This window comes from Leptosomus discolor, chromosome 19, assembly GCF_034619465.1.
Source record: "Leptosomus discolor isolate bLepDis1 chromosome 19, bLepDis1.hap2, whole genome shotgun sequence".
NCBI lineage: Eukaryota > Metazoa > Chordata > Aves > Leptosomiformes > Leptosomidae > Leptosomus > Leptosomus discolor.
This window is the reverse complement of record NC_141409.1, coordinates 7,867,978-7,886,998: the sequence shown is the minus strand read 5'-3', so window position 1 is coordinate 7,886,998 and position 19,021 is coordinate 7,867,978. Positions and strand designations below refer to the sequence as shown.

The 19,021-nt window shown below is 52.9% G+C and overlaps 2 protein-coding genes across 4 annotated transcripts; both read right to left on the bottom strand.

Annotated features, from left to right (window-relative positions):
* Positions 1 to 283: 283 nt before the first annotated feature.
* Positions 284 to 2,796, bottom strand: ENDOG (endonuclease G). Its single transcript, XM_086475776.1, has 3 exons — positions 2,293 to 2,796; positions 1,649 to 1,758; positions 284 to 943 (listed from the first exon to the last, which is right to left on the bottom strand). The coding sequence occupies exons 1-3, from the start codon at positions 2,794 to 2,796 to the stop codon at positions 658 to 660; spliced, it is 900 nt and encodes a 299-aa protein (XP_086331902.1). The 3' UTR covers positions 284 to 657.
* A 2,631-nt stretch (positions 2,797 to 5,427) lies between these two features.
* TBC1D13 (TBC1 domain family member 13) lies at positions 5,428 to 15,469 on the bottom strand. Of its 3 annotated transcripts, none has more exons than XM_086475523.1 (12): positions 15,437 to 15,469; positions 15,250 to 15,323; positions 14,591 to 14,631; positions 14,040 to 14,101; positions 13,658 to 13,757; positions 12,179 to 12,261; positions 11,864 to 12,023; positions 10,863 to 11,070; positions 10,030 to 10,193; positions 8,344 to 8,504; positions 8,055 to 8,112; positions 5,428 to 7,286 (listed from the first exon to the last, which is right to left on the bottom strand). In XM_086475523.1, the coding sequence occupies exons 1-12, from the start codon at positions 15,457 to 15,459 to the stop codon at positions 7,221 to 7,223; spliced, it is 1,200 nt and encodes a 399-aa protein (XP_086331649.1). In that variant the 5' UTR covers positions 15,460 to 15,469; the 3' UTR covers positions 5,428 to 7,220. The 3 variants fall into 3 exon arrangements, with proteins under 3 accessions (XP_086331649.1, XP_086331650.1, XP_086331648.1); XM_086475522.1 differs by lacking the exon at positions 5,428 to 7,286 and adding an exon at positions 7,612 to 7,731; XM_086475524.1 differs by lacking the exons at positions 10,030 to 10,193; positions 10,863 to 11,070.
* Positions 15,470 to 19,021: the final 3,552 nt, after the last annotated feature.

Here is a 19,021-nt window from a genome sequence, read left to right as displayed (position 1 = left end):
AAGGGCTGCAGCTTCAGCTGGGCCTCAGCGCTAAAGCACCTCAGCAGAGCTCCTAACAGTTGGCTCCATCCAGGCTGCCTTCAGCTCTGCCTACAGTGAGCTCAAACAGGAAAGCAGCTGGAAAAGTTGGCTCTGTCCTCCCTCCTGCTGAGATATTCAGGGCTTGGGTAAGAGCAGATAAGAAACAACCAATACCAATACGGTGAGTTTTCAAAGCTTTACTGCTAAAACCATCTTCTGAAAGAAAACAATCAGACAGTCCTTTGGCCAGAGAGAGGCAGGAACCTCTCCCCTCTTCCTCCTGCACCCATCTTGCTCCTGTCCTTCCCTGCTGAATAGCAGAAATTAAGTAACTTCCCTTTGTGCCTTACTGAGCCACACTCAACTCAAAGGGAGCAATTACAGGAGCAGGCTCCATGCTGCAGATTAGAGGCAAATTCTAGCGACCTGCTACAACGTCAAGCACCCAGGAGCCTTTGGCAGGGCCTGCCCGTGAGACCTGCCATATGTGCGTGTTTCACCGTTACACAAAACGAGGGGAGGGGTAAAGAGAAGCATTGGTTTGATTCCTATTTCTCACGTGTAAAATTGCACAAGGAACTAGTATTCTGTGGGCGACTGCTGTGAGTCCCTTCCCTGGATTTGTTTAGTCAGGGTTCAACGCTTGTTTCCAGCTGTGATGGCTTTCAAGTTACTTGTTCTCTTCAAGATGTTGGGGACAAAGAGGAGCCCAGAGGCCCGCTCAATGCTCTCAATGGGAACCAGGAACCGTTCCAGGGGGATTTTCTCATCCACAGGGCTGTTGGGCATCACGTACGAGCGCAACTCAATCTCCCCGTTCTCCTTTTCCAGGATGAGCACTTTGAAGAAATGGGTGGGGACGGCCACATTGTTCTTCCCAATCACCTGGTACTTGACATACATCTTCCCATTGCCTTCCATCCTGCACCAACAGCAAGGTCCCATGTTACCTCCTACTCTGGTGACACATCCACCCCCTCAGCTCTCCCCCACCACCCCTACATGAGCCCCCACCCCACAGCATGGCAGGGAGCAGCCCTACTTCTGCAGTAGTAAAAACGTTGCTGAAACAAAGACTGTGACATGGTGAGGCTGAGCAGTGCATGGGGTCTGCTCCCCCCAAATCCCCTCCCTGCTGTCTCTCGTTAAGAGCCTTTCCAGACTATTTCCTGCTACTGAATGGATCTCAACATGACACAGCTGCTCTTTAGTGCTACGTGAAGATCTTTGCAAACACGTCGTGCTCTTAAATGGAGAAATAGTCCATGAAATAAAACCTAAAAGCTTTATTCTGTAGGGAAGGGGGCTGCAGTCTAATCTGTTAATCTAATAATCTACTACTACTAGATCGTTAAGGACTCAAACAAAAGTGACTTGATCATGTTGTAGCTCCGGAAACCCACCTTTAGTCAAGAAATAATCAACTGAACGGGAAATGCACAAACTAATCTTAAGCAAGCACCCTTCAGCAGAACCTCTGTGCACAGCTGGTCTCACCCACTGAGCAGGGCCTTAAGCGATCGCTCCTGTTGGGGAGAAGCTGGGAGGCTGCACCCCCTCAGCCTGCTTTCCTCTCCCAGCACAATGCATCTCTCAAGTGCCATCCCAGCTTGGGCCTTGTGTTTACCTGGGCAGGTAAAGGGGTCCTGTGCAGACATAGACATTCTTGTTGTTCCTCGCCAAGCTTCTGCTGTACTTCTCAAGGTTATTCCAGGCATTCTGGTTTAGATGAGGATCCTAGAAACACAACCAGGGTGACCCAACAGCAGAGTCAGTCACTGGGGAATTTCCTCATCGTTCAGCTTTCCCTGTAATAACATCCATCCCTCCTGTAACATATCCCGTGGTGCCCTGGGCACCTTCCAGAAGAGATCCCCGCTATCACCTCCACTCCGGGAGCTGCATACGGCGAGGTCCTGGTTGGCCACCTCAGGAACAGAACCCGCTCTCCTCAGCCCACCATTTTTTCAAGTCTCTGTTCAACCTTGCTCCCGCAACGAGCCGCACGGAACGGGGTGTCCCACGGTCCGAGAGAGGCACGTTCGCAGGACGGCTGCTAAGTCAGGTTAGGCCGTTAAGTTTAGCGGGAAATGCAGCATCCCCGAGTGACTTCGGCCCCTCTCTGCCTCAACCGCTACAGGGACAAACACACGAAGAGCCAGAGCCGCTCCGAGGCGGTTTCCAGCCGGCGGCAGCCCCTGCCCTTGAACCGGGGCGGCTCCGGCTTCCCCCCGCCGCGGGCCGGGCGAGTCTCCCCGCGGCGGGTCCTACCTGGGGAGCGATGTTGCTGAGGTAGAAGGTGTCCCGCATGGCTTTCTGGCTCCACTTGTGGTTGGCGGCGGCGGCCAGGTGCCCGCGGTCGAAGCCGCTGCCGCAGTAGTCGGCGTTAGTGGCGCGGTGGTATTCGTGGACCGAATCGTCCTCCTGGAACTGGCAGCCGGCGCGGTCGGAGGTGCCGCTGAGGCTCTCCCGGTTGAGCTGCTCGATGACCCAGAGCGCGCTGCGGCTCCGCGGGTCGTAGCACAGCACGTAGGACTCGCGGCTCCGCAGCTGCGCCAGCCCGGGCAGCCCGTACTTGGTCAGCTCGGCCCGAGCCGAGCCCGGCACCGCCGGCGGACCGGCCGCCGCCGCCGCCACGGCGGGTACCACGGGCAGGCGGCCCAGCAGCCCCTCGGGCGCATCGCCCTGGGCCCGGCGGCGGGCGGTGAGGGCCGCCCCCAGCCCCGCGCCCAGGGCCAGCGAGGCGCCGTGCAGCAGCCACCGGCTCCGCAGCATGGCGGTGCGCTGAGCCGCCGCTTAAAGGGGCCGCGCCTTTCCCTGAGGAGGTTTCGCGCTTCTACGGCGGCATCGCCCCTTTAAGAGCGAGTGGGTCGCAGGGGCCCGGGCAGGCGGCGGGGATGGCGCCACCCCGCGGCGGCGACAGAGGCAGCGGTGTGCGAAGGAGCCATTTTATTAGGACAAACGAGGGAACAGCGTTGAACGAGAGGCCCGGAGGCCACAAGAAGAGCCGGAAAGTACAAAAATAAAGAGCGGAGCGGGCGGCGAGGCGGGGGGGCACCCGCGGCTCCCCCCGGGCCCGGCCCGGCCCCGCAGAGCCCGGGCCGCCGCCCTCCCGCCCTCAGGGCATCCGCGGCCGCAGCGTCCCCTTCGCGGCCTTCTCCTCGCCAAAAGGCAGCGCTGTCCCGGCTGGCCCCGCGCAGGGAGGCGAAGGGAAAGCAAAGCCATCTTGTGGCACCCAGGGGCCGGCGGTGGAGACGGGCTGGCTCGTACCCCCTGCCCCGGCCGCTGGGAGCCCCCAGCCGCTACCCCCGGGGCCGCTTAGAAAGGCCGCAGGCAGCACCTGCGGAGCGTTAACCCCCAGCTCAAGGCGGGCGCTCCCACCACCAGGTGTTTGCACAAAGCCACCCGTTTAGTTCAAGGAAGCGTTATAAAAATTGTGTTTAAAAAGAAGCGTAAAAGAAGGAGTTTTTGAGTGATGAAGTGTTCTCTAGACCCTGTTCTGGCAATTCTTTCCAGACAAGGTTAAAAAAAAAGTGCTATTTGTTCCTGTCTTTTGGGGAACGGGCAGTTGAGAAGAGTGTTCCAAGTGGCTAAAACAAACTCACTGACGCTCACACTAACGGAAAACAGCCTCTGCTTTCCCAAACACCCCAAACTCTCCCAAAGCAACTTCTGGCCTTCATTCCACTCACTGCCAAGGCGTGAACAACTCTAGGTTAGGTCACAAAATTCAAACTCAAAATCAGCGTTCTGAGTGACCACCAGTGAGGACTTGATCTCTAGTATCCTGTTGCTTCTACCTCACTGGCAAAGCCACAGAGTTTCCCAAAGCCTGAATTACAGTGAGGTGCAGGTAGAGCAGACCTCTTCCTGACAGGGGAGGCTCATCTCTCCCCACATCCAGCACAGTGCCCTGTTTTTCCTCCCAGGTGAAGATGGGTCCCCCTTCCCCTGCCTGGCAGCAGTCCTGCCTGTGAGGAATGCATTGTAAAAGCTACTTAAACATCCTCTGTTTAGGCCCCTATGAAACAAGGGGCCCCCAAGGCACCCCTCAGACAACACCTCCTGACCCAAAGAACTGCTGCTTCAGCCAACCTCACTGCTCCTGCAGCAGATTAGGACTGAAGGGAGTCAGAGGTGGAAACATCTCAAGGGTGAAGCGGTTGTTACTTGGCCACACAAGCAAGGAACCACTAGTTAAATACTGTCTGACCTCAACAACAGCATCATCACCACAAGCCTTTGAGCAATGAAGGAAACTCATGACAAGATTCAAAAGCTGGTAACAAGACTCTTTTCTCCCCACAGAAAATCTGGGTTTGTTCTTAAAGAAAGAAGAAAGTCTTGGAATAAAGAAATGGATGTCCCAAGTCATTGAAAAGTACAACAACTCCTTTCAACAGCCCTTTTCAATAGCAGGACAGAAGTCCTACCACACAGGAAGGGATAAGGAGGAATATAAAACAGCTTCTCATGTAGGAACCAGCCTGTCTGGCTCCATGAAAGTTCTCCCCAACGAAGAATTCAATCAGTTTAGCAGCCATAGTCTGGATAAGGCTAAGAGACTTTATCCCAGAGACCCTTTCCAGCAGCCAAAGCTCTCATCACATGCCATTAAACCTCCTTTTAAAAGCATCTACCATCACCCCCTAAAGAGAACTAAGAGGGCATGATATAGGCCCTTCAACACCTAGGAAGGAAAAAGACAGCACGACCCCCGCACCCAGCCAGCCATGGGCGCTGCCACTCGAGCAGCCACCTCCCCAGTCTGCCTCGAGTGTTTGTAACGCTGCACCTGACCCAGCGCTGGGCAATGCTGTTGCAGGTCGCCTCAGGGCCCAAACGCTACCCTGAAAACAAGCAGAAGTTCATCTCCACATACTGCTTTAACCCCGATTTGCCTTCTCAGGTTATTTTAAGATTTCTAGCTGTTTAAAGCAGGAACCCTCATGGATGCTCCTGTTACCAGTGAGAAAATATAGCGTAAGGGAACCCTGCACTTGCCAGGGGGACCCAAAATGGACAGGCCAGGTATTTGGGGAGGTGAGAGCAGAGTTTGTACATGGAATGTGAGAGAGTTACAGCAGTATTTAGAGCAGTTCTGAGGCAGAAGTGTTGGAGGAGGTCCAATCCTGCCTAAGAGTCTGACCCTCCGGTTCTACATTTGTGCCTACCAGCTAGCTGTCTGGCCACACGAGGTCTGACTACTGGCCTCTCTAGTGCAGGGTACCCAAGAGCTGAGACCGTGAGACCACCTGGAATAGCTCAGTGATGCCAGGCAGGAAGAACATCCATCCGGTGATTAGAGCAGACAGGATGCTTCATCATCCAGCTGTCCTGGTCTATTGGTTCCATATTTCTTGGAGGAAAACTCTAACCTCTAGAAAGGATTGCAGCAGAGAGGGATACTGTTAGCCACAGGTATGAACTGCAGATTGTTTTAAGTCTTCATCTGCTCTTGCTCCACCACAGCAGCAACACCTGGCTGCACCAGTGTTACTCGAGCACCTTCTGAAGAGGCAGAGATTGCTTGGGATTGCCAATAAGAACACAGGTACATGCATCAACCCGTCCTCCGGTCTCCCGACCCGCTTTTGTGACAATTACAGTAGCCTGTGAAGAACCGGCCTTCAGGGAAGGAAATAACAGTAGTAAAAAAGCTGAAGGCTGACAACATCCCTCCTGCTAGGGCGATTCTAGGCCATCAGCAGCTTAAGCAGATCCTACAAAGGCGGCTGACCTTTAACAAATCAATACCCATCAACACTGAAAACTGTAGTGTCAAACAGCTATGGGGAGGTGAGCCAGTACAGCACAGAAAGAAAGGGAAAAGCACGCTGGATTAGTGTTCACTCGAGAGCTTCTGCACCACCCAAGCACTGCTGGCAGCTTCTCCCTCTGAGGCTTCTGATCAGCTTGACACTGCCAGCAGGTTAGCAGTTCTCCCCGTAGTTTGTCTTGGTCGATATTCACCTGAGCCTGCTCCGCTGTCTTTGAAATGCAGCAGTTCCTCTCTCAGGAGGGAGAAGTGCCCAACTCAGGACTGTTGTGACTCCAACAGGACTGGTGCACAGAAAAAGTGGATCAGCCCCAGCAGTCAGCTGATGACAAATGCTTGTATGCCCACTGGATTACACCAGAAAAGGACTCTTACTTGTAGGTCAGACCTGGACCATGTCTCTTCCTGGCGAGAAGCACCTACCATGAGACAATACCAAGGTTACTGTGACCAGAGCTTATGCAGGGTAACATTATGCAAGCCACCGAGGCAGAAAACCCCAGTGCCATGCCTGTATAAGCCCCTAAATATGGTCTTCATTGCACGTGACTAGATGCCCGTTTGTTGTATTTCGGAATCCTGATTGTGGCTGGACAGGCTCCAGTTCAGAGCCAGGAAAGCAGCGTGAGGCCTCCCTGCAGCAGCTGCTCTAAGGCTGTGCGTAATAAGGCTTGACTTCAAACTACACTCACTGATTAAAACCACCCGTCTCGCATTCAAGGAGACCTCACTGATAAGGCGATTCTGGATTCAGGCAGTTTCAGCGCACGCCACCACCAGGTGTAATCGTGTCCTCCCACGTCAGCTTCTCAAGGTCTGTTTCCCAGGCAAAGGGGTCCAAACTGCAGGATGACAGATGACAATCACCAGAAACTGATGCAATCATCTTCTTTGCACATCCCAGGGATGGCCAAGTGCAGACGTGAGGGAGAAGAATCCAGAAGCTGCTTGAATGGCAGGATGCATTACTTCATTGGAATACATTCTCTTCACGGGAGGAAGATCCTTCTATACTCACCCACCAAAATCCACTTGACTCAGCCTGTCCCTTCCCCATCAGAAGTAATTCCATGTGTTGTTTCCATAATACAGGAGTCCATCCCTTCAGGGATATGCAGACAGACGGTTTCTTTCTCCCCAAGTCATTAAAAAAAGATACAAAGAACTGCTTTTGGCAGCACAGAGGCATTTGAGATATGCAAAAAATCGGGAGTGCAGGACCCAAGTAGATAGGGAAGTAACCAGTCCTTGACCTAATAAATAGAGTAGAAGGAAGTCTTCAAGGTGGCCAGTAGCCCAAACACAAAACCCAAAGTCCTGCAGAGACCGCTAGGAGCTTTAATGCGCCACACTGCATGGGGGCATCTCCGGGGATCTGCTGCCATACAGTTTCTCCGACACCTTTTGTTAGGCTCACGGACTATTTGGAATCCTGAAGTTCCTTTGCCTTCTTCAAAATCAGATGAACATCAGAGATAGGATAATCCTATGTCAAAGAAACAAAGTGATTTAAGTGACTACCTAGCATGTCTTGTACGCATTGTTTCACTTAGGCAGGGCAAACCCTGACAACAGCATTCTTGGCCTGTTTTAACATACTGCCATGTTCAGTCACTCCCCTTAACAGCTAACAGCTTCCTGGTTTTAACTGATCAAGCCTCACTATCCTTCAAGAAGTCTGGGGGTTTTTTGTTTGGGTTGTGGGTTTTTTGTTGGTGTTTTTGTTTGTTTTTTTTTTTTTTTTAATTTGTCCTCCAAGGGTACAATGAGCTGGCCTGCTACAAGCACTATCTTCCTGCCAGAAACCCTTATCAAAGCCAGTATCTTGCACAGCCCAAAGCAGGAACTGGCAGAATCAGAGATATCCTACTGTGCAGTGCAGGTGTTTTCAACCTTGGGCTTTCACAGATCTCAGAACTACACAAAAGCCTCTGGCCAACAAGTTTAACACTGTTACATAGGGTTTCACATCTTTGCTCAAAATTATTCCATTTTTCACAAACCAAAGGAACGCTAAAAACCTCTAGTCTACAATAACTTCTCTGTAAGCTAGAATTGGTGCACAAGCAAAAGATTCACACTTCCAGTAACGAGCATCCCGTAAGATCCCTTAAGATTTTTCCGCACGCCAACATCAGAAATCGGGTACTTCTCTTCAGCCAGGCATACCCCTTCTCATACCCTCGCCCTCTCTCACAGTACTATTTTAAGACTCTTCAAATCACTCCCTGTGCCCACTACATTTAATCCTTACCTGTAGCAGCCTCATGTTCAGAGTGAAGTCTCCTTCCAGCAACTGATCACGGATTAGTCTGAAAGATGGAAATTATTCCAGCTACTTTTGACTCTTTACAGAGGAACGTTAAACCCAGACTACACTGGGCCCGTATAGAGGCTTTTGAAAACACTTTTGCTACCATTGTGAACAATGACTACAACCTGTTCACCACATGCCTTAGCACACGCCTACAGAAGACTCCTGGATCCGTGGATTTAGGTAAAGGAGGGAAAGAGAAAAGCAGGATGGCTACCTGTGTACTTACGTCAACATGGCACAACAGACGAGCAGAAGAAAATCGAAGCGCTTGTCATCAGCGAAGAGGGAGTCCCAGATACGGATGACATCTGGCAGCAGGAACTCTTGGGACAAGAGCAGCGTCAGCCAGCGGAAGGCAAAGAACTGGGGTTTGATGTTCTGTTCTTGCTGTCAGACATGCACCAGGCAAACAATGAATACGTGCTCTCGGTCAGTTCCCTACAAGTAAGAGATGCACCCCATGTTTCCAGCCCCATCGCCACCCCGATATTGCTCTAAGCTGCCAACCCATACTGCAACACCAGCAAACCCACTGCCTCCTTTGAAAGCTCCCACATTCAAGCTAGACAGAGATTTTCAGTGCAGCCATGCTCCATGTCTAGAGACAAGCCAGAAAATGCTCCTCTGTCCACAGCATGGAGTAAAGGAAGCTTTTCTTCCTAAAGGCACTATTTGTGTTAGTTCCGTTAAACGTGCCAAGTAATTTTAATGTTCCCACTTGAACAGCATTTTATCTGCAAAGCCGCAGCCCTCCCCCTCTAGCAGAGGCACTGTTTGGTCAGGATTTCCTCTCCTTTCCAGAAGCCCCATGTTTATCAAAAGGCTTACTGTTCACAAAAAGAAACAAAGATGGAACAGAGTTCACACTGATGGTCAGTAAAACATACTGTAAGCACTTCTAGCCTGAAGCCTTCTTGTTTTCTACTGTTAAATCCAAGGGACTGTAAATTTAATCAACGTCAAACGAGTTCAGGATCCTGCTGATATTCTTAAGGACCAGCTGCTGCATGGCCAAGACCACTTCCTGCCAACCAAACTGTAAGCAGTTTATTTTCTCCCCACTGAATCAGCCACAAGCCAGCACTGAGGGTTGTGTCACTGTGCTGACAAACCACCTTTTGGATTATAAAAGAAACATAACCTGATGTCTCTAAACACACAAAATAATCTCAGTGCGATTTGGTGAAGGTTGGAGTAACAAGAACAGCGTTCCCTTCCAAATTCTCCTTGGATTTCCACACTAAATTGCCCGTAAGACCTGAAGATGTTTCCAACAAAAGCTGCCTTCTACAAACCCCATACCAACCCAAGGCACTCAGACTCCTGCATGAAGGAGAATGATAGAATTAGGTGAGCAGGATAGACCAGCTTGAGTTAAGTTTACTTTGGGAATGATCTCCATGCAGCTTAAGTCAGTACTGTCAGGGCACGCAGCGGTAACAGAAGTGTTGGGGAGTGGTTTTTGTTTTGTTTTTAAAGACAGAGACACAATTCCTGTAACCTCAGATTCCAAGGACCTCTGCAGCAAAACTCATGTTTTGCCTGATGACTAGAGGAAAGACTCCAGCTCCAACTAGGTCTCAAGGCAGGTGACCAGGGATCGAGGCCAAGTCACTTCAGACTCACAGCTGGCAGCTTTGCAACAACTATTGTTTGCTTTCACAGCCAGGCAGGGGAGGAAAGCCTTGCTGTGTCAGCTTGCTCTAGGCTTACTCCAAGGAGAGGCTGTTTCAGCTCCTAGATAAGACACCTCTATGCCCTATAGGCAAAGCCCTTCCTACACTCTCAACCTTCCTATTCAAGCACAGCAAGAGTTTAACAAAACTGGCTGATGTGTAAATGCACTGTTAAGCTCGACTCCTCGCATTCTCACATTCCAACCAAGTCTCAAGAGAAAAGCCTAGCTCCTCACCAGTTTCAAATACAGCTCCACATCTTTTTCCTTCAGGGTGGAGTAAACCTTCTCCATTTTGTAGGTAATACCACACTGAGAATCATCCAGGCTTTTAATGAAGTTGTCCCGAATTTCGGCCATGAGATTGGTAAAGCAGAAAAATGTGTCTGCTTCAGCGTGTTCTGGGAAAAAAAAACAAAAGGGGAATAGAGGAAGCATCACTGGCAGAGGCACACAGACTTAGAACAGTTCTTGCTTCAGAATCTGGTTGCTGTACTGGATTCAAGTAACAGATCCCACAAGATCTTGACTTGCTTGGTTTGGGACGAGACACTTTTTTTTTTAAACTAGAAACATCAACAGAGCCACTGCAGATACAGACCCTGTGTGCACACAAGGTCTTCATGACATCAGGTCACAAACCGGTTATCTATGCCCAAGAACACCATCTGCTCTCTCCACCATCAGCACACACCCTCGGAGCTCCCATGAAGTAGAAGGAACAGGCAAAGTACTCCCATTCCATTCTTCCCTTACCAAGTATATACAGTACAAGCAAACAAGAGCTTCTAAAGGGACTTTAAATTTCACAAAGTACAACCTAGATCCATGCAAAACAAACAAAACCACCTCAAAAAGCCTCACTTCTCATGTCCTCACCACTCACAGCCCATTCAGTTTCTATCAATTTGCTATGTCCCCAAAACTCCTCATCTCTTGCTGTATTTGCTTTTTGGTCCCAATCAGTCATAACAGAGATGTTTAAAGAGTGCCTCATTCCCAAACCCGTTCTTTACGCAGACAGTGTGCAGTACAGCAGCCACTACTGAGCAGCCAACGGAGACTCTCACCTTTCCATTCGCTGTTAGGATCAGTAGCAAAGGTGTAGTAAAGAGGCCCCACGATCTCATTCATCCCCTGAACGTACGCTATCCCAGGGTTCAGCTTGGCGTAGATGAACAGGATTCGCTCCACCACTTCCCAGTGAGCTTCACAGCCGTTGGGCAGAACTTCGTACTCACTCAGAGAATTAGGGGTCGTTTTAAGAGGGGAGCTCACCTGAAAAGCAAGGCAAGACTAGGGCTGATTCGGGATAACCCACTGGCACGGATAGTTTTGCACCCGTGACAAGCTTGGCTTTGAACGCATACAGGCCCCCAAAAGATTTAGGCAGCTTATACCAAGCAGGCAGGTGTTCACACAAACCAAGACAAGTCACTCGGGAAGCACAAAGGCAGCGAAGCCCTAGTGCTGGCTACCCCTGAAGAACCAAGCAGTCTGTGCAGCAACAGACAGTTCCCCTGAATCACTGCACCGCCTGATCCCCCGCAGTAAGAAACCACAGCGGTTCCACTTCTTTGTCAGCAGCATGAGGAAAAGCTTAGATCTGTTGTGGGAGCAAGCCACCTTCCCCAACAGCATGTGGCACTTGTACTGCAACGCTTGTGGAAGAGCAAAGAGGCAACGCACATTTCAGCAGATACCCAGCTCTTCTGGTAACTGCAGGTTTGTTAAGATCCAGTTCTGGAAGACCACGTAAATTCAACTTGGATAAGTTAACCCTTCAGAGTTTTGTTCCCGTACAGAAAGGCACACGTCAAGTACAGAATACTTGCATCTTCCTGCGACTTCAACTTCCACCAAAAGGCAGGAAAAAATAATCCTTAAACATACCTGTAATTCCCTACTAACTCACAGGCACATCAACTGGTTCTACATAGCTTCAAGACACCAGAACACACAGTACCTGCTGAGGCATTTGCTTAATTCCACCACACAAGTAGAGAGAGAAACAGAAAAAACCCCAAGAAACACCCTTCCCCGTATCAGACAGCCCCCACCTAGATCTCACATTTGTAACCCCGCTGCGGTTTCGCGCCACTGTCTGTGACTTGAGCGTGGTCTGCTCCACCCGCTTGCGCAGCGTCTCAAATTCGTTTTGGGGGTCCAGGATTAAAAGGCAGGGGTAGTCCGTTGGGCGCTGGAAGAATGCCATGTCAGGGTACAGCCTCCTAGGATGGATACAGGAGGAAATCAGACATAAGAAGGAAGTACATGCCCCATGTTGAACGGGAGGCTCAGTTTAATATTAAACTTTGTTTTTGAAGTACAACATGTTAACCAAACCACTCGGGTTCAGAAGCCTGAGTCATTATGCCTCACACACCTGACATCTTTGTCTATCTGGAGAAGCACCTCGTTGTCCTTGAAGTAAGTATTCCATCGACTGTCTGGGTTTGGATTGAGTGGCTAAAGGAATAAACAACAGGAAGAGAACGAGCATGTTTCACACGTATCCAAACCCTCGGTAAGTATACTGATTTAACATTTCTGCTGTCCCTCTGTCATTTAGCACTAGCACGCTCCTTGCCATCAGGTTTAACTTTTTCTCTCACTAGTTACGTTCAGCGTTGTTTCTTCACACAGCGTACAGAAGCAGATCAGAGCCTGCGAAACGAGTGAGCACGCAGGTTCACTCTGACAAACCAACACTTCCAATCCCTTTTCACCTGCCTCTTAATGACTTTGTTCCCAAATCAGCTGTCCTGTCCTGCATCAACAAGATTCCCGATTGAAGCTCCAACCTGTACAACAGAGGCAGTCTTTGTACTTCGGGTAAGAGTCACCCACCCATCCGGTACTCGGGCATTGTGGTTATTAGTTACAAGAATCCCTCTCTATCTCAGCTCTGAGAAGGCTGATTAAGCACCACTGTTGTGCCCAGGAAAAACGAAATACATATTAATATGAACAGCCTATCCTGCATCTGACTAGTTTTCCAATATGACAAACTTAACTATCCCTCCACGCACACTTTCCTCTCTCCAGGTCAAGATCCATGCAAGGTTAACAACTAACCAAGACGAAAAACAATAATAAAAACACCTCATGTTCTAAGAGATTCAAAGATCACTGTAACCTGCCCACGTGTGGAGTGCCACAAACATGCTAATTTTACAGCACCAAGGCCTCCAGAGATCACAGTGGCACGGATGACTGTACACTAGCAGAGAAGCTAACGTTCAGGACAAGTCATGGAAGCAGTTGTATCATTTTACAGTCTCTTCTAATCAGTTACTTCATTCCCTCCCCCAACACATACACCCTTAACAGCATTTTCAGAGAAGGAAAAAACCCAAGGGATGCAGGAAGTGGTCAATTAAAAAAAGAAAAAAAAAAAGCCAGCAGCAGAACTAGAAACAAGTGACTCCCTTGCCTTCCATGCCATAGTCCAACTTGACTCTCCTGCCTCTTTTACATCCCCTGTTCAGACGAGCCTGCTCTGAGCCCGCCCACGGACCTCACTTCCCAGAGAGCGTCTCTTTGCTGGAGGTACCTCTTGTGAGCCTCCCCCTTTCCCCAGGAGACCTAGAGCCTGGGCAGGTAGCCCCAAAGGAGGGGAGCAGGGTTATGCATCGCTGAACACAGCGCTCTCCAGAACTATCAGAGCTCTGCCAATAATTCACACTGAAGACTACTAAGACCAAATGCCAGCCTGGTACCTGGGAACCGTCCCTCCTGCTGGCAGGGCAAAGTTCTCTCAGTCCAAGAACGGAGGCAAGAGCAGCCCCAGGGTCCAGACTCCAGAACAACAGTTTATAGCTCGGGGGGATTTTCTGCAACACAAAGGCTTAACAGCACTTACATGATCTTCTAAGGTCACATCTTCCCTCGAAACACCCAGGTTGGCTTTGGCGATCCCAGGCTGGATAATCATTTCCTTTAGGAACTGGGAATACAGATCCCTTAAGGAAGAAAAGTGGAATTTGCAATGAAGCAGAAGATTAAGTCAATGTAAACACCCAGAACGAGTTCAGATAGATCTCTCTGTACCACCCCGCTCAGCCAGACGGTATCTGGTTTTCTCTTCAGCTGAGTTTCACCGAAGAGATCAATCTACCAGACAGGCTACAGAACTGCATTCCACACAAGAACAATTCATTTTACGAAGGTACTTAATTATTTAAGGAACTATTCTTCTCTACAGATCTCATTGGAAATAAAGGGGCAAATACCAATGTCCTCACCTCTGTTTCTTCAGCAAGGAGCTCCATAAGGCTTTCTCTAAAGGGAGGTAGTTCAGGAGTATCTGTACAGAAGACAGATGCACACAAATTAGTGTTTGGAGAACGAGCCATTATACCTGTAAGATGAGCAAACCAAACACAGTGGCTAGAACTGGCTCCTTGAAAATACTGGGAGCTTTCTCCAGAAAGCCTAGTACTCTGCCAGGCAACAGTCAGGGATATTTCAGGGACTGATTTTCAACACAGACCTATATGTAAGATCAATCGATAGCTAACCCAACCAAAAAGCACTCCTAGCTTAATTCAGAGGGCCCTTCTCATGCAAAGAGCAGATCAGCCACTTTCAATCATCTGAAGCGATGGCTGTCCTGTGTCAGTAAATGCTACTGCAACTGTGCCAGTGCTGATCTCCGCAAATTACCGTCGATTTTGAGTGGCTTTTAAGCTCTGTACTTTTGTTGCTTATGATTTTAAGTGCCCAAAAATAGCATGTACTTAAGCAACACAAAGTATCCCTCGCAAGAAACAAAAGCACCCCAAGCAAAACCCACCTTCCAGCACAGGCAGCGCAGCCCACCATCAAAGGGAATTCCTGTGGAACATCAGGCAGAGAAATAACCACGTTAGCCCCAGTCTCCTCACCGCCGCTTGCAAACGTCGCCACACGAACAGGCAAGGCAGCGCTTTTTCTGCCCGGAGGGCAAGAAATTTTCACAGGGACGCTCTCGGGGTTATAGACCGTGCCAAACCTGCCGGTGCCTCCGATGGGGGACGGTGCCTGCGGCAGGCGTTGGAAGCAGAAATCTGGGGACCGTGCAGGTGATGGGCAGGGCACAGCAGCAGGAGCGAAACCCCCAAGAGTCTCGGAGAGGGGGAAGGAAGGGTTTGCCTGGAAGTTTGTGGCTGTGCTCAAAGGCCGGGTGGGGACCACTGCGGCCTGATGGAGCTTGGGCTTGAAAACACACCGGCCGCTTCACACCCGCTCCAGGAGGGGACTACCCGGCGGGGGCTGAGCTGGCCTTCAGCCGCCGGACACCCGCGGCCTGACACCCCGCGCCCGCGGCCTCAGGCGTCCCCAGCCCCGCGGGGGCAGCACCAGCCCCGGGCAACCGCCGGCAGGACCCTCCCCCCCACCCCGGGGGTTAAGGCCGTGCCCGGCGCCCTGCTCCCCAGGCCGGGGCCGGTCCCCACACCTCCCCGGGCCACTCACCGCTGAAGCAGAGGTCGCGGAGCTTGGCCAGAGCCACCGTGGGTTCACCGAGCACCTCCTGGAAATCCGCGATCCTGAGGGGAGCGGAGCCGCGGCCGTTATAACGTTTGTTACCGGCACCCCCCGACCCCACAGAGCCCTCCCGCCCGCAGCCCCGGCGGGGCAGGGGAAGAGCCCCAACACCGACCTGCTCCGGTGCAACCGCGACATGGCGGCCCCCGCGCCCCTGCCCCGCGCGCCGCATAAACGCTCCGGCTAGAAACCCTGCCCGCGGGGGGGGTGGGCGGGGTTTGGATAGTCACGCCCCTGACTCCGCCCACATCGTGGAGGCGGCTCCGCCCCCCCGAGTTCCCACCCACACACCCCGGCGCTGGCCGCTTCACCCCGGGCCGGCCTCGGAGCGGCTCCCGGTGAGCTGCTGGGGGGGCTCGGGCCCGGCTCCCCAAAACGGGCAGTGGGTCCGTTGCGGGTTGTGCCCTGTCACGGCACCGCGCTCCCCCCCCCCCGGGGCTGGTGGGACAGCGCTGGGGCCCCCTCCCCGAGCTCCGGGCAGCGCTGCCTGCATCCCCCACCTCAGGCAGGACCCCGCAGGCAGGAGCCCACACCCCGCCGCCGGAGCTCCGCCGGGCGCGGGCAGGCCCCGCTGGCGCTCGTAGCCCAGAGGCGGCCGCGCTCTCCCAGGCGAGGTCTGGTGCCTGCGGCCCGTGCCAACGGCAGCCGTGAGCGCGGCCTGCCTGCGGGAGTGGCGTCCGTCAGGCAGGGGCGCGGGGGCTGGGGCCCGGGCTTCGCGCTCACGGAGCCGCTGGGGGGTGGCGGCGGCCACGGCCCTTGGAGAGGGAGACGCGGGGCTGCGGGGAGCGGGCGGCGCACGGAGCCCCGGGGAGGCCCTGCCAGGACCCCGCCGCCGAACAAGCCCTCGTGTGGTGGCGGCCTCGCGCTTTTGAGCCGCGCCGTGACATCACGCAGCAGCACAGCGACGTCATGGCAGTGAGCGCCACTGCCGCGACGTCACCACCACCGCACCTCGTGACGTCACGTCACGGTGTGTGAGGGAGAGCCGCCGCCGCCGGCAGCGCCCCGACAGCCCCGCGCTGCCTTCCGGCTCCGACGGGTGTCCGGGAGGGGCGAACCGGCGGGCACGACCCGAGCGTTCCGGCCTGGCCGGTGTTTCCGGGGAGGGCAAGCGGCGGCGCTTCCGGTGCGGGCGGCCCGGCTGGCGGAAGTGACGGCGGGGTTTGTTGACAGCGGAGGCCGCGGCGGGGGGAGCGGGCCCGAGGAGGACGCGGACCCCCTGCCCGCCCCGGGGAGCGGCGCCGGGACGAGCCGGGACTCCCGCCGTCCCCCATTCCGCCGCGCCGGGCTGGGGCCTGGCGCCAGGTGAGTGCCGGCGTCCCCCTCCTCAGTCCGACCCGCGGGGCTCGCCCTGCCCGGGGGCACCGGGCCTGCCCGCCGAGGGGTGGGGAGGCAGCGCTGCCCCACGCGGAACCGCCGCCCCCGGCAGCGCCGCCCGGCGCCCCCCGGCCAAGCCCCCGGCCCCTCCCCGGGACTACCGGGAGCAGCCGGGCCCCGCCAGGCAGGGCCTTGGGCCGCGGCAGCCCGTCCGGGAGAAGCCCCGGCGCTGCCGGGCGAGGTGACCTCTGAGTGCCTCGGGAACGGAAAGTCGCCTGACGGAGCGGGGCCGGCGCCCCGTGTCGGGGGAGCGAGGGAAGGTCGGGGTTTGTGACCGGAGCTGCCAGCGGCGGGTGAGGGGGCTCGCAAGGCTGTCAGAGACCCCCCCCGGTCTGGCGGTGGTGGAGCCCCAGTGCCCAGGGAGCGGTAACCCAGGGGCTCCCCCGGGGGCGTCCCCTTGGGCAGGTGACCTTTTGGAAAGAAGATCCGTGATGCGATTCAGTGATCTGAAGGAGCGTTTTTACTGCAGGCAGGTACAAAGATCAGCGTGTTTCCCAGTCATTTCATTTGCGATGTCGGTCTCGGCAGGCCGACAAGTTTGGAAATTGCAGGCTTTGCTGGGCCACGGAATAGTCCAATCTGCTCCTACTCCAGTTTCCCTGCTGTAAGGCAGGGGTGGTATTTCCCTGCACAAGCTGTGATGACCTATCAATTAATAAAAACATGGTGATTTGCAGCTGCGAGATGCCAGCTAAAATGACAGTGCAGTTTTCCTTCAAAATGTAACCCGTGCCAAACTCTGCATTTACATTAAATTTGTTATTCTGAAGTCGTTGTAATCAGTTCATGGCAGCGCATATTGTTTGCCCTCTCCTCGGACAAGTCCCCGATGCTGGAAAAGTCAGCTTTGCCAGTCATTTTTGTAGCAATAGCATAATCGTTATGTCGTTGGCGTGGAGCCACAGAGAGTCAGGCTTGGCTTTGGGCAGCTGCCTGGAGACAGAGGCTGGGAGAGAAGATCAGTCTGAAGTCCAAGGTAGAGAATATTGGCACGGGCGGCCCCAGGAGTGCCAAGAGCGTCCCGAGCCTCGCGTGCCAGTGCGGCCTGAAATGCCGTAACAATACAGATGTAGCTACGAATAAGCGATAGTTGCCAAAGAGGTTGGCAGGACCTGGAAAGCTGGTGAGGGGGGAGAGTGAAGCTGCATGTCATGTGGTTTCCTTTGGGTCTGTGGATGGTGGGAGGGTGCTGTTACTCCGTGGAGAGGGCTGCTTCTAGGGGTAATTGGGTATACAGGCTTTTGTATGCCTGCTCCTGGATCTCCAGGGACTGGATTCCTTCATGCCTTAAGAGGAAGGCAAAGCTATTAGAGAAATAAATTGGAAAAAAAATACTGGCAGCTGTAGTTCTAGTCACTTTTCGATTCCTGCACTTGAATTTTCAGCATCTTTTACATATCTGTCTTTGACCCTTCAAAAACACACATGCACGAGACAGCCCGTCATTGGAAAGCACTGGTGACAGCCTGCTGGGCAAGGCAACTTGCTGAGCTATTTATTGCCCGTGGAAAGTTGCCTGAGGATAATGATGAGGCAAATGTTAATGATTTGTCAGCATCTCTAGTTCACTTATTTTTATCGCTGAGCTTATAACTAGGGACAATATTGATCAGGGCAGATATTGACACTCTTACTTCCATCTTCCCCTGCCCGCATGTCATGTCTTGGCTCAGGCTGAGGAGGGAGAGGCTAGCCTGTATGGTGTCCTGTGCAGAAGGTCACAGCAGCAGCTCTGGGTGCTACTCGAATATCCCTAATAAATGATGAGGATGAATGCTTTGCTTTGGTGTTATTTGATTGGGACAGTTTAACCACTTGTCTCTATATTAACCTTCGGTATGGGGTTTTGTTGGTGGATCACGGGGAGCTCAGAAGTTAAAGGGCAGCTGATTTCTCCAGGGCTAGGATCAACCGGCGACATTGTGCTGGTCTCAGCAGAGGGGGAACAGAGGATTGTCAGAGCCACAGGAAGGCAGTCCTTGCCCTTTAGTGCTCTAAGCTGCTTGGACAAGTCCCAAGCACTGGCCGTTTCCAGCTGCACGTGATAATAGATTGTCAATGGGAATTTGTTTTTGAGTTCTCTGGCCATCGGTAGTAAACAGCGGAAGAACACTGGCTGCAGGGACCTCCTGTCTGATGGCACAGGGGAACTGGTAGGGATAGCAGAACACGTTCCTGACTGGTTCAGATCTTCCTGTTGATCTTGCCTTTCTGGAAAGATTCTCTCAAGCAAGCTTCAGGCAAAATCTGCGAGAGGGACTCGTTCTGGAGGTGAAGCAGATACATCTCCAAAGCAGACACAGTGCAGAGCACAGGACAGGTT

Coding starts and splice junctions, on each gene's coding strand:
- TBC1D13 (XM_086475522.1), bottom strand. CDS start 15,459: ATGTCGCGGTTGCACCGGAGCAG. Junction 11,071..11,863: donor ACCGCAGCGGGGTTACAAAT/GTGAGATCTAGG, acceptor CTTGCTTTTCAG/GTGAGCTCCCCTCTTAAAAC. Junction 8,505..10,029: donor TGGAGCTGTATTTGAAACTG/GTGAGGAGCTAG, acceptor CATGTCTGACAG/CAAGAACAGAACATCAAACC.
- ENDOG (XM_086475776.1), bottom strand. CDS start 2,796: ATGCTGCGGAGCCGGTGGCTGCTGCACGGCGCCTCGCTGGCCCTGGGC. Junction 1,759..2,292: donor TCAGCAACATCGCTCCCCAG/GTAGGACCCGCC, acceptor TTGTGTTTCTAG/GATCCTCATCTAAACCAGAA. Junction 944..1,648: donor GGACCCCTTTACCTGCCCAG/GTAAACACAAGG, acceptor CTGTTGGTGCAG/GATGGAAGGCAATGGGAAGA.